Source organism: Procambarus clarkii, chromosome 26 (genome assembly GCF_040958095.1).
Source record: "Procambarus clarkii isolate CNS0578487 chromosome 26, FALCON_Pclarkii_2.0, whole genome shotgun sequence".
Taxonomy (NCBI): domain Eukaryota; kingdom Metazoa; phylum Arthropoda; class Malacostraca; order Decapoda; family Cambaridae; genus Procambarus; species Procambarus clarkii.
In genome coordinates this window covers 15,499,991-15,514,688 of record NC_091175.1, presented here as the reverse complement: position 1 = coordinate 15,514,688, position 14,698 = coordinate 15,499,991, and the positions used below count along the sequence as shown (strand labels likewise).

Here is a 14,698-nt window from a genome sequence, read left to right as displayed (position 1 = left end):
ACCCTGTCGTAGCTCAGGCCCTTGTGGATTTGTTCACCCTTCCTCATGCTGTATTCTGCTTTCCCCATCAAAATAACAACACCCAACAAACCAATAACCGCATGCCTCTCTTAGACCACCATTTGTATACACCTGCACTATCCGCAATAACGTATTTTTTTTACCCTTTTAGTCTTAATAACAAAAACCTGAGACGGGGAAGCTTGAGAAACAATGAAGCAGATATGACAGCAGCGAGTGAGCGATATTTGGTGGACTGCTAGCAAGAACTCGCCATATCAGCATCAGGTAAGATAACCTACCCATCACCCACAAGTTTAGACCCCAAGATTAAAATAAGTGTGGGAATACGGAGATTAGAAATATAAGGTCATAAAGTAGTGTGACAAAATATTCCTTAAATCGTTTGCTGCTTGGGGGGAGATTCAGCGTCGCGAAATGTGATGCCACCCACTTCACCTCTGCCAAGTGCAGAGATAACGTCTAGATGGTTCCTGGATACAAAGATATTGGACGAGATATCTATCGACCGAGGATATATATACACACACATCCCAGGTCGATAGATATCGACCTGATATTGAAATCATGGTTATCCTAGACTCCGAAGAGCCTACTCCTTCGTCCTTTATAACTATAGAAGGGGGTGAAAGATCTGGGAAGATCTCACAATAAGTTTAATAGGCTGGCCAAACCACACACTAGAAAGTGAAGGGACGACGACGTTTCGGTCCGTCCTGGACCATTCTCAAGTCGATTGTGAGAATGGTCCAGGACGGACCGAAACGTCATCGTCCCTTCACTTTCTAATGTGGTTTGGTCAACATATTTCAGCCACGTTATTGTGACTCCTCGTCTGCAAGTTTAATAGGCTGTCTGTCTCTGATTATGGGAGACCACTAAACCTTTCGCACTTGGAGCTGTTGATAATTACTTCCTTGGCGATCAGTCTCACATGACCAGCATTATCTTGTCGATAGTGTATTCTTGTCATAAATATTACTTTGTTATTACGTTATACTGTTATGAAATATTACTTTCTCCCACAACTTTTATTGGCGTTGTTCTCTTATTTCTCAAATAAATCTTTTCTCGTTTTCGAATTCAGCATTACAATTATTTGTATTTAGTCCTCACTTGGTTAATTTCCTTACCATATTCTCCACATCATCCGTAAAAGTTCTGAACAATATTCTCAATACATACTATAAACTAAAAATACTAAAAACCTTAAGAATTCGTTCGCTGTTCGCCGGGAAAAACGTACATACGTACATGTCAAATTTTGAGAGGCTGAGTCATACTGCTGCATAGCCTACTGTAGTTGTATGGCCTACTGTAGTTGTATGGCCTAATGTAGTCGTTTGGATCAATGAAGATCCTTTCCACTACACACCACCTAATTGCTTTAATGCTAACAAATTATTTTTCTAATCTACATTCGAAACGCCAAAAACATTTCACTAACCCATTATTGATGCAAATAAATAATGCCTTATATCAACAAACATGGAGACATACCATCTGTTGAAATATTCAATACACACAACGGCGCAATGCGATAGAGACCATTAAAAAAATGATCATCTCAATTGGTGTCAAGCCGTCAGAGAATGTAATGTCTAAATTTGTTATAAAGCAGCCCTGGCCATTACCTAAATTGTAGACAACACGTTTCAATAACATGAATGAAGCAACTCAAGCCACACGGAAGTGCAGAAACCTTCCAAATAAACAAAAAAAGACATTTCAGTCCGTCCTGGAGTCTTCACCTCAACTCCTTTCTTGCCTTATTTTGACCACCTCTCCCACTCCTCTCGGGGTTACGGGCTATTCATGCCCGTGCCACCTCTTGGGTCAACCCGTCCTCTTAAAAATAGCGTCACTTTTCGCTCGTATGCGCGCTATGGCCAAATTTGGACGTAATTTGAAATGAAATTGACTCACAAAAGTGATGTACTGTTCCGTTTTCTGTTTGAGTCATCCGGCTTACTCGGCAAGATTAGAAGAGGCAACTTTCCATTAACGTTTTTCATACCGTTTTGAAACTTTATGAGAATTTCCTGCCCACCTAACCTATCAGAGGACCCTTAACTTACTGTTGTTGAAAAAAAAAATCCCAAATTTATTTTCATTTTTAAATTACGTCCATATTCGGCAATACGGGTAAACGGCCAAAAGCGACGTTCTTTTTAAGAGGACAGGTTGACAGCTTAATCTTCATCCATCAATCAAACACTCCTCCAGTCACAATTTGATAGGGATCCACGATGGAGCGAAACGTTGTTAATTTGGTTTCATATTTGGGGGTTGAGTTATCCCCTAAAATCTTCAAGATTCTACTGATCACTAGATTTATTGAATTTTGGTATAAATCATCATATTTGAACAACTTCGGCGGCTCGCAATATATATTTGAATGATTACAGGAGATTTTATACTACATGTTGGAATTATTCACTGGGTACATGATCAATCAGGGTATTGGTGTTGGTAGTTCGCAAATCAATGTTGGGTCCCTTAGCCTAGCTGATGAGGAATATTTCTGAAGAACTTAAATATACTCCTGTTTGTGCTTGTCATTACGTAATAACTTCATAATTTCCGTAGTGAAGGAATTCTTTTTTTGCGACGTTTTCAAGAAGCAAGATTTTCACATTTTTATACCACTTCGGTTATTGTTAACACTTCGGGTTATTGTCCCCGGAAGACGCAATTTGCTGTAATGTGAATCTTAGTATCAAACACACCACACCTCCTTATACACGTTGACCAAACCACACACTAGAAAGTGAAGGGACGACGACGTTTCGGTCCGTCCTGGACCATTCTCAAGTCGATTGTGAGAATGTTATGTTATGACTTGTTAATACTCCAGGAGGGATCGAAACATCGTCACCTTCATGTCATATATGTGGGTTGGGCTACTGTTCAACCACGCTGCTTCTATGGCTTATTCTCCGCGAAATACACAAGAAAACATATCGTGGATACGAGGAGATGATCAGAGCGAAGGACCTTGCTCCAGTGTACGGTAGGCGGCGGTAGGGGACCTGCAGAGCTCATCCATAACCAAGCCTTCCAGGAGAAGCTGCAGCCAACGCGACAGTATGGAGCCGACCACTGTCCTACTTTGCTTGGCTCACTCACCACTGACTTTCCCCCCCGCCCTTCCCCTCTCCCCCAAACCTCCATTCGTCCCCACCCTTCCGTATTTTGGCTTGAGAGTAACCCCTCCCCCCACCTAAGAACATAAGAATTAGGAAACTACACAAGGCCCATACGAGACAGTTCATCTCATATTTTACCTTAAGCCATCTCAAGGTATCTATAAAAACGACACTTTAACTAACCAATTACGCAGTACTGATATAAAGAGTCTACCCTGATATAAGTGCATGTACTCAAACCACAAACATACTCCTAGTTAACTCGAATACATAATTTTGAACAAATACAGATTTATATTTCAACAATTCCAGAAGCCTAGTATGGGTTGACGCCTATGTAACTAGATCGTTAGCATGATTGACAGGCGCCTATTTGAAGCGGTTTTACCCGTTAGCGGACAAATTACCTAACCATTCGAAGACGATGGTTTCTGTCCAAGAAGGCGACCAAACTAAGGTTTTTGAAATATCAGTAGTTTATTACACCTGGAAACTACTGATGGAACTTGTTTCAAGTTTGCACACTGATACATTTCGTAAAGAGGAGGCACCATACAATATGGCAAATAGACTAGTATACTGTATTTGTGAGTAGAACTTAAATGGTGCCCAAGCAAATATATCCCGTTAACTATGACCCGCAAGATGATTCGAACCCCGGCCAATAGGGGTCTCCCCATCAACAGCACTGGTATTCTGACCACTGCCCCAACAATTGTCTATACGATTGCTGGTATCGTGCAAAAACAATGCAACTTAGGATTCAACTGAATCCTCTAAGAGTCCTAGGGACTCTGGCTGTGGTCTACCTCCAACGCTTATCTTCAAATGCACAAAGTAATCACATTAACGTGATGAATCCACGAGAAAATCCCAGGTTGCATTGGTTTTGAGCATGCTGTGGCTGAGTTGGTTTGGGCGTATATCTGGGAGTACCCAGTGCGGCTTCTACTGATAATCTACTTGATACATCATGTTAATGTCATTGCTTTGTGCATTTGGGAGGAATGAGGGAGATATGGGAGGAGTGAGGGAGGTATGGGAGGAGTGAGGGAGGTATGGGAGGAGTGAGGGAGGTATGGGAGGAGTGAGGGAAGTATGGGAGGAGTGAGGGAAGTATGGGAGGAGTGAGGGAGGTATTGGAGGTAAGGGAGGTGAGGAGAGTGAGGGATGCATGATAGAGGGGGCGGGAAGAGGCTGGGAATATATTGGCGAGACATGAAACCGGCGAAGGAATATCAACAGCGAGGAACACACATGTATACTAGGCTTGGAGGAGAGCCCCACAAAACAGTACCGCAATAGCTGGGAGCGTGTGAACGCGAGCAAAGCGTGCTCGTTCACACAAACACCGGCCATCACATTACTTCATTCGCAACCAGTTAATGGGATAGATATTGACTTATTCTCTACAAGACAAAAGCTGGATAAGAAGGGATCAGGGGGGTTATGGAGAGGTAACAAGAAAGCATATAACTGGGAAAATAAGGCATGAACTGAAGAAGATAACGAGAAAAAATCATATCGGAGCAACACGATGAAATCGAATGTAACTGGTGTGACCCAAAAGCTCAAATCCACCGCATTGCTCCGCACGGTGTTAGATACATGACGCTACTGCAGACGAGGAGTCACAATAACATGGCTGAAGTATGTTGACCAGACCACACACTAGAAGGTGAAGGGACGACGACGTTTCAATCCGTCCTGGACCATTCTCACAATCGACTTGAGAATGATCCAGGACGGACCGAAACGTCGTCGTCCCTTCACCTACTGTTACTTGACTGAGGCAGGCAGGTGGTGGTGGTGATACTCACGGAAGGGGTTGTGACGGCGACGTGTGCTGAGGGTCTCGTACCCAGCCACGTCTGTGTTGCTGGAATAGATGGGCATTGTTTTAGCGCCAAGGTTAATCCACACAGCTGAAGCGCTTCCTATTGCACATTGTTTCCGTTGCACAGGACGGCCGTGGCGCCGCTTATTGGACACTGTTTACACTAAGGTAACACACACAAGCACCATTTATTGGACAGTTTTAGCGTTCCACTGCATGGATGAGGAGGGGAAACTATTAGGCACTGTTTTAATTTCAGTGTAACTTGTGTATTAGTGTTTACATGGCATGGCGACTGACATGGTTGACGCCCCGTCACGCCCGGCCCCACCACTGCACTCTCATCACTCACCGATAACAACCTGTCTTCCTGTCTATCGAGTGAATATCAGCAATGTCGTAGAGCTGCTTCAAGAGACCGGTCCGCTCATGAACATCACAGCCATGCACGTCACTGTATAGTATTCTGTCATTTTTCTTCATTTTGCTTGAAAGAGAACGCACCGGTGCTGCTGATCCTAGCAACAAAACCCGTGATAATGTAAAGGTATTTTCTGTCCATGTGACGGCTACGGCTCTTGGAGCACAGAGTGACTGCCTTAGTCACTGTAAGTCAATTTTGATTAGTTTATCAGCGTCTCCTTCACGTACCAACCGTGTACAATGCAGCACTCACTGCCGTGTTAACAAACGGCTCCCAGCGGTTCATCTTGGTTCCAGGGAGCGTATCAGGTGAGCAGTTGGTTCAGAAACCTAACACGACAAGCGGCAGATTTCTTTGTAGCACTCAAAAAGACTTTAAGCCTGGTTGATGCCCAGTTGCCACGAGAGGAGGCGGGGCTAGGCGCCTCCACAACCCGCCAGTCAAGTGTTTGGTAAGGCCATCTCTAGCACCTTGCAGAGTGTGAGACGTGCACCTGCACCATGGCTCTGGTTGACGACACGTCAACGACATAAGGCTTGGCGGCCACCTTGACTGCGTGCTGGAGGTGGCATGTGTGTGTGTGCCGACCAGCCAGCCAGCCAGCCAGTCCTACCACAACACTCTACGCTCACATCATGCCAGGTTTTCCACCCCGGTCACACATCACTAGGCTGTGCTGAGAGCAACGGCAGCCAGGCCGACAGGAGACAAAACGGAGGCTCAGGAGAGGAAGGCTGTTGCAGCAGCAGCAGCAGCGACAGCGTGTTTAGTCCCACACTACACACCATTGATCTGTGCCTGGCAGCGGCGCTCTTACACGGCCCTCTCCCTCCGGGGCGTGCCGCCCCCCAGGGCTCGGCCCCACGATGCCCTCTTCCTGCCCTCACTACTCATGTAAACATGCCCCCCACGGGGGAAGGAGGAGGATTCCCCTGTTATGAGGGAGTAGGGAGTCTACGGAACACAGCACAACCCGACATTGTGAATGAGGCGACGTGCCACTCTCCCTCCCCCTTGCTATCGATCACCACGCTCCCCCACACCCTCAACTCCCCCCCCCTCTCTCTCCCCCCCCTTTCTCCAGCAACACCAAACACCCTACACACCTTACACGCACAGACGCACGCAAAAACGCAGGAACACACCTTCGCGCAAACAGCCAACAGCTGGAGATTAACTCTAAAACAGCAATACCATAGGTGAACAAACCCCCCACCCCCCTACTCCGGCCCCCCCCCCCCACACACACACACACACACACACACACACACACACACACACACACACACACACACACACGCCCAGGTAGACGTATATGATAAATCTCTCCATAACCGCCCAGAAAGACAGTTTCAAAAACACACTTCCATTACTCACACCACACAAACAAGTTAAGGTCACAACACACACATTAACTAACACAGTTGTATTGCTATTGTTTTTCCTTATACACCACCACTATTATTATTATTATTATTATTATTATTATTATTATTATTATTACTACTTTCATCCAAGTATTAGGATTATAGATATTAAGTTAATAAGACGGGAAATATACAAAAACATTATGTAAGATTAGTGTAGATACACCAAGGTGTGGCCTGCTTCTTGGTGTAGATACACCAAGGTGTGGCCTGCTTCTTGGTGTAGATACACCAAGGTGTGGCCTGCTTCTTGGTGTAGATACACCAAGGTGTGGCCTGCTTCTTGGTGTAGATACACCAAGGTGTAGCCTGCTTCTTGGTGTAGATACACCAAGGTGTGGCCTGCTTCTTGGTGTAGATACACCAAGGTGTAGCCTGCTTCTTGGTGTAGATACACCAAGGTGTGGCCTGCTTCTTGGTGTAGATACACCAAGGTGTGGCCTGCTTCTTGGTGTAGATACACCAAGGTGTAGCCTGCTTCTTGGTGTAGATACACCAAGGTGTGGCCTGCTTCTTGGTGTAGATACACCAAGGTGTGGCCTGCTTCTTGGTGTAGATACACCAAGGTGTAGCCTGCTTCTTGGTGTAGATACACCAAGGTGTTCCCTGCTTCTTGGTGTAGATACACCAAGGTGTAGCCTGCTTCTTGGTGTAGATACACCAAGGTGTAGCCTGCTTCTTGGTGTAGATACACCAAGGTGTGGCCTGCTTCTTGGTGTAGATACACCAAGGTGTAGCCTGCTTCTTGGTGTAGATACACCAAGGTGTGGCCTGCTTCTTGGTGTAGATACACCAAGGTGTGGCCTGCTTCTTGGTGTAGATACACCAAGGTGTAGCCTGCTTCTTGGTGTAGATACACCAAGGTGTGGCCTGCTTCTTGGTGTAGATACACCAAGGTGTAGCCTGCTTCTTGGTGTAGATACACCAAGGTGTGGCCTGCTTCTTGGTGTAGATACACCAAGGTGTGGCCTGCTTCTTGGTGTAGATACACCAAGGTGTTCCCTACTTCTTGGTGTAGATACACCAAGGTGTGGCCTGCTTCTTGGTGTAGATACACCAAGGTGTAGCCTGCTTCTTGGTGTAGATACACCAAGGTGTAGCCTGCTTCTTGGTGTAGATACACCAAGGTGTAGCCTGCTTCTTGGTGTAGATACACCAAGGTGTAGCCTGCTTCTTGGTGTAGATACACCAAGGTGTGGCCTGCTTCTTGGTGTAGATACACCAAGGTGTAGCCTGCTTCTTGGTGTAGATACACCAAGGTGTAGCCTGCTTCTTGGTGTAGATACACCAAGGTGTGGCCTGCTTCTTGGTGTAGATACACCAAGGTGTAGCCTGCTTCTTGGTGTAGATACACCAAGGTGTGGCCTGCTTCTTGGTGTAGATACACCAAGGTGTGGCCTGCTTCTTGGTGTAGATACACCAAGGTGTAGCCTGCTTCTTGGTGTAGATACACCAAGGTGTAGCCTGCTTCTTGGTGTAGATACACCAAGGTTGGCCTGCTTCTTGGTGTAGATACACCAAGGTGTAGCCTGCTTCTTGGTGTAGATACACCAAGGTGTAGCCTGCTTCTTGGTGTAGATACACCAAGGTGTGGCCTGCTTCTTGGTGTAGATACACCAAGGTGTAGCCTGCTTCTTGGTGTAGATACACCAAGGTGTGGCCTGCTTCTTGGTGTAGATACACCAAGGTGTGGCCTGCTTCTTGGTGTAGATACACCAAGGTGTAGCCTGCTTCTTGGTGTAGATACACCAAGGTGTAGCCTGCTTCTTGGTGTAGATACACCAAGGTGTGGCCTGCTTCTTGGTGTAGATACACCAAGGTGTAGCCTGCTTCTTGGTGTAGATACACCAAGGTGTGGCCTGCTTCTTGGTGTAGATACACCAAGGTGTGGCCTGCTTCTTGGTGTAGATACACCAAGGTGTAGCCTGCTTCTTGGTGTAGATACACCAAGGTGTGGCCTGCTTCTTGGTGTAGATACACCAAGGTGTAGCCTGCTTCTTGGTGTAGATACACCAAGGTGTGGCCTGCTTCTTGGTGTAGATACACCAAGGTGTTCCCTACTTCTTGGTGTAGATACACCAAGGTGTTCCCTACTTCTTGGTGTAGATACACCAAGGTGTGGCCTGCTTCTTGGTGTAGATACACCAAGGTGTAGCCTGCTTCTTGGTGTAGATACACCAAGGTGTAGCCTGCTTCTTGGTGTAGATACACCAAGGTGTAGCCTGCTTCTTGGTGTAGATACACCAAGGTGTAGCCTGCTTCTTGGTGTAGATACACCAAGGTGTGGCCTGCTTCTTGGTGTAGATACACCAAGGTGTAGCCTGCTTCTTGGTGTAGATACACCAAGGTGTGGCCTGCTTCTTGGTGTAGATACACCAAGGTGTGGCCTGCTTCTTGGTGTAGATACACCAAGGTGTAGCCTGCTTCTTGGTGTAGATACACCAAGGTGTAGCCTGCTTCTTGGTGTAGATACACCAAGGTGTGGCCTGCTTCTTGGTGTAGATACACCAAGGTGTAGCCTGCTTCTGGTGTAGATACACCAAGGTGTAGGCCTGCTTCTTGGTGTAGATACACCAAGGTGTGGCCTGCTTCTTGGTGTAGATACACCAAGGTGTAGCCTGCTTCTTGGTGTAGATACACCAAGGTGTAGCCTGCTTCTTGGTGTAGATACACCAAGGTGTGGCCTGCTTCTTGGTGTAGATACACCAAGGTGTAGCCTGCTTCTTGGTGTAGATACACCAAGGTGTGGCCTGCTTCTTGGTGTAGATACACCAAGGTGTGGCCTGCTTCTTGGTGTAGATACACCAAGGTGTAGCCTGCTTCTTGGTGTAGATACACCAAGGTGTAGCCTGCTTCTTGGTGTAGATACACCAAGGTGTGGCCTGCTTCTTGGTGTAGATACACCAAGGTGTGGCCTGCTTCTTGGTGTAGATACACCAAGGTGTGGCCTGCTTCTTGGTGTAGATACACCAAGGTGTAGCCTGCTTCTTGGTGTAGATACACAAGGTGTGGCCTGCTTCTTGGTGTAGATACACCAAGGTGTGGCCTGCTTCTTGGTGTAGATACACCAAGGTGTGGCCTGCTTCTTGGTGTAGATACACCAAGGTGTGGCCTGCTTCTTGGTGTAGATACACCAAGGTGTGGCCTGCTTCTTGGTGTAGATACACCAAGGTGTGGCCTGCTTCTTGGTGTAGATACACCAAGGTGTAGGCCTGCTTCTTGGTGTAGATACACCAAGGTGTAGCCTGCTTCTTGGTGTAGATACACCAAGGTGTGGCCTGCTTCTTGGTGTAGATACACCAAGGTGTGGCCTGCTTCTTGGTGTAGATACACCAAGGTGTAGCCTGCTTCTTGGTGTAGATACACCAAGGTGTAGCCTGCTTCTTGGTGTAGATACACCAAGGTGTGGCCTGCTTCTTGGTAGTAGATACACCAAGGTGTAGGCCTGCTTCTTGGTTGTAGATACACCAAGGTGTAGCCGCTTCTTGGTGTAGATACACCAAGGTGTAGGCCTGCTTCTTGGTGTAGATACACCAAGGTGTAGCCTGCTTCTTGGGTGTAGATACACCAAGGTGAGGCCTGCTTACTTGGTGTAGATACACCAAGGTGTAGCCTGCTTCTTGGGTAGATACACCAAGGTGTGGCCTGCTTCTGGTGTAGATACACCAAGGTGTAGGCCCTGCTTCTTGGTGTCGATACACCAAGGTGTAGCCTCGCTTCTTGGTGTAGATACACCAGAGGTGTAGGGCCTGCTTCTTGGTGTAGAGTACACCAAGGTAGTAGGCCTGCTTCTTGGTGTAGATACACCAAGGTGTGGCCTGCTTCTTGGGTATAGATTACACCAAGGTGTGGACTGCTTCTTGGTGTAGATACACCAAAGGATGTAGGCCTGCTTCTTGGTGTAGATACACCAAGGTGTGTAGCCTGCTTCTTGGTGTAGATACACCAAGGTGTAGCCTGCTTCTTGGTGTAGATACACCAAGGTGTGGCCTGCTTCTTGGTGTAGATACACCAAGGTGTAGCCTGCTTCTTGGTGTAGATACACCAAGGTGTGGCCTGCTTCTTGGTGTAGATACACCAAGGTGTAGCCTGCTTCTTGGTGTAGATACACCAAGGTGTGGCCTGCTTCTTGGTGTAGATACACCAAGGTGTAGCCTGCTTCTTGGTGTAGATACACCAAGGTGTGGCCTGCTTCTTGGTGTAGATACACCAAGGTGTGGCCTGCTTCTTGGTGTAGATACACCAAGGTGTGGCCTGCTTCTTGGTGTAGATACACCAAGGTGTGGCCTGCTTCTTGGTGTAGATACACCAAGGTGTAGGCCTGCTTCTTGGTGTAGATACACCAAGGTGTAGCCTGCTTCTTGGTGTAGATACACCAAGGTGTGGCCTGCTTCTTGGTGTAGATACACCAAGGTGTAGGCCTGCTTCTTGGTGTAGATACACCAAGGTGTGGCCTGCTTCTTGGTGTAGATACACCAAGGTGTGGCCTGCTTCTTGGTGTAGATACACCAAGGTGTGGCCTGCTTCTTGGTGTAGATACACCAAGGTGTGGCCTGCTTCTTGGTGTAGATACACCAAGGTGTGGCCTGCTTCTTGGTGTAGATACACCAAGGTGTAGGCCTGCTTCTTGGTGTAGATACACCAAGGTGTGGCCTGCTTCTTGGTGTAGATACACCAAGGTGTGGCCTGCTTCTTGGTGTAGATACACCAAGGTGTGGCCTGCTTCTTGGTGTAGATACACCAAGGTGTGGCCTGCTTCTTGGTGTAGATACACCAAGGTGTAGCCTGCTTCTTGGTGTAGATACACCAAGGTGTGGCCCTGCTTCTTGGTGTAGATACACCAAGGTGTGGCCTGCTTCTTGGTGTAGATACACCAAGGTGTGGCCTGCTTCTTGGTGTAGATACACCAAGGTGTGGCCTGCTTCTTGGTGTAGATACACCAAGGTGTGGCCTGCTTCTTGGTGTAGATACACCAAGGTGTGGCCCTGCTTCTTGGTGTAGATACACCAAGGTGTGGCCTGCTTCTTGGTGTAGATACACCAAGGTGTAGCCTGCTTCTTGGTGTAGATACACCAAGGTGTGGCCTGCTTCTTGGTGTAGATACACCAAGGTGTAGGCCTGCTTCTTGGTGTAGATACACCAAGGTGTAGCCTGCTTCTTGGTGTAGATACACCAAGGTGTGGCCTGCTTCTTGGTGTAGATACACCAAGGTGTAGCCTGCTTCTTGGTGTAGATACACCAAGGTGTAGCCTGCTTCTTGGTGTAGATACACCAAGGTGTGGCCTGCTTCTTGGTGTAGATACACCAAGGTGTAGCCTGCTTCTTGGTGTAGATACACCAAGGTGTGGCCTGCTTCTTGGTGTAGATACACCAAGGTGTGGCCTGCTTCTTGGTGTAGATACACCAAGGTGTAGCCTGCTTCTTGGTGTAGATACACCAAGGTGTGGCCTGCTTCTTGGTGTAGATACACCAAGGTGTAGCCTGCTTCTTGGTGTAGATACACCAAGGTGTGGCCTGCTTCTTGGTGTAGATACACCAAGGTGTGGCCTGCTTCTTGGTGTAGATACACCAAGGTGTTCCCTACTTCTTGGTGTAGATACACCAAGGTGTGGCCTGCTTCTTGGTGTAGATACACCAAGGTGTAGCCTGCTTCTTGGTGTAGATACACCAAGGTGTAGCCTGCTTCTTGGTGTAGATACACCAAGGTGTAGCCTGCTTCTTGGTGTAGATACACCAAGGTGTAGCCTGCTTCTTGGTGTAGATACACCAAGGTGTGGCCTGCTTCTTGGTGTAGATACACCAAGGTGTAGCCTGCTTCTTGGTGTAGATACACCAAGGTGTAGCCTGCTTCTTGGTGTAGATACACCAAGGTGTGGCCTGCTTCTTGGTGTAGATACACCAAGGTGTAGCCTGCTTCTTGGTGTAGATACACCAAGGTGTGGCCTGCTTCTTGGTGTAGATACACCAAGGTGTGGCCTGCTTCTTGGTGTAGATACACCAAGGTGTGGCCTGCTTCTTGGTGTAGATACACCAAGGTGTGGCCTGCTTCTTGGTGTAGATACACCAAGGTGTGGCCTGCTTCTTGGTGTAGATACACCAAGGTGTAGCCTGCTTCTTGGTGTAGATACACCAAGGTGTAGCCTGCTTCTTGGTGTAGATACACCAAGGTGTGGCCTGCTTCTTGGTGTAGATACACCAAGGTGTGGCCTGCTTCTTGGTGTAGATACACCAAGGTGTGGCCTGCTTCTTGGTGTAGATACACCAAGGTGTAGCCTGCTTCTTGGTGTAGATACACCAAGGTGTGGCCTGCTTCTTGGTGTAGATACACCAAGGTGTGGCCTGCTTCTTGGTGTAGATACACCAAGGTGTGGCCTGCTTCTTGGTGTAGATACACCAAGGTGTGGCCTGCTTCTTGGTGTAGATACACCAAGGTGTAGCCTGCTTCTTGGTGTAGATACACCAAGGTGTGGCCTGCTTCTTGGTGTAGATACACCAAGGTGTGGCCTGCTTCTTGGTGTAGATACACCAAGGTGTAGCCTGCTTCTTGGTGTAGATACACCAAGGTGTGGCCTGCTTCTTGGTGTAGATACACCAAGGTGTAGCCTGCTTCTTGGTGTAGATACACCAAGGTGTGGCCTGCTTCTTGGTGTAGATACACCAAGGTGTAGCCTGCTTCTTGGTGTAGATACACCAAGGTGTGGCCTGCTTCTTGGTGTAGATACACCAAGGTGTAGCCTGCTTCTTGGTGTAGATACACCAAGGTGTGGCCTGCTTCTTGGTGTAGATACACCAAGGTGTGGCCTGCTTCTTGGTGTAGATACACCAAGGTGTAGCCTGCTTCTTGGTGTAGATACACCAAGGTGTAGCCTGCTTCTTGGTGTAGATACACCAAGGTGTGGCCTGCTTCTTGGTGTAGATACACCAAGGTGTAGCCTGCTTCTTGGTGTAGATACACCAAGGTGTAGCCTGCTTCTTGGTGTAGATACACCAAGGTGTGGCCTGCTTCTTGGTGTAGATACACCAAGGTGTGGCCTGCTTCTTGGTGTAGATACACCAAGGTGTAGCCTGCTTCTTGGTGTAGATACACCAAGGTGTGGCCTGCTTCTTGGTGTAGATACACCAAGGTGTAGCCTGCTTCTTGGTGTAGATACACCAAGGTGTGGCCTGCTTCTTGGTGTAGATACACCAAGGTGTGGCCTGCTTCTTGGTGTAGATACACCAAGGTGTAGCCTGCTTCTTGGTGTAGATACATCAAGGTGTGGCCTGCTTCTTGGTGTAGATACACCAAGGTGTAGCCTGCTTCTTGGTGTAGATACACCAAGGTGTAGGCCTGCTTCTTGGTGTAGATACACCAAGGTGTAGCCTGCTTCTTGGTGTAGATACACCAAGGTGTGGCCTGCTTCTTGGTGTAGATATACCAAGGTGTGGCCTGCTTCTTGGTGTAGATACACCAAGGTGTAGCCTGCTTCTTGGTGTAGATACACCAAGGTGTGGCCTGCTTCTTGGTGTAGATACACCAAGGTGTGGCCTGCTTCTTGGTGTAGATACACCAAGGTGTGGCCTGCTTCTTGGTGTAGATACACCAAGGTGTGGCCTGCTTCTTGGTGTAGATACACCAAGGTGTGGCCTGCTTCTTGGTGTAGATACACCAAGGTGTAGCCTGCTTCTTGGTGTAGATACACCAAGGTGTGGCCTGCTTCTTGGTGTAGATACACCAAGGTGTGGCCTGCTTCTTGGTGTAGATACACCAAGGTGTAGCCTGCTTCTTGGTGTAGATACACCAAGGTGTGGCCTGCTTCTTGGTGTAGATACACCAAGGTGTGGCCTGCTTCTTGGTGTA

General features: G+C 47.7%; 1 protein-coding gene across 13 annotated transcripts in view; it reads right to left on the bottom strand.

The window, feature by feature from the left end:
• Positions 1-14,698, bottom strand: part of Dab (DAB adaptor protein) — a 112,819-nt gene that overhangs the window by 30,431 nt on the left and 67,690 nt on the right. Inside the window, exon 1 of one of the 13 annotated variants that reach the window (XM_045740185.2) lies at positions 4,991-6,385. The exons of the other annotated variants lie outside the window; for them this stretch is intronic. Coding sequence (XP_045596141.1) covers positions 4,991-5,066 — 76 coding nt within the window. The 5' untranslated portion in view covers positions 5,067-6,385. Of the gene's footprint in view, positions 1-4,990; positions 6,386-14,698 lie in introns of those variants that run through there. 13 annotated transcript variants of the gene reach the window in all.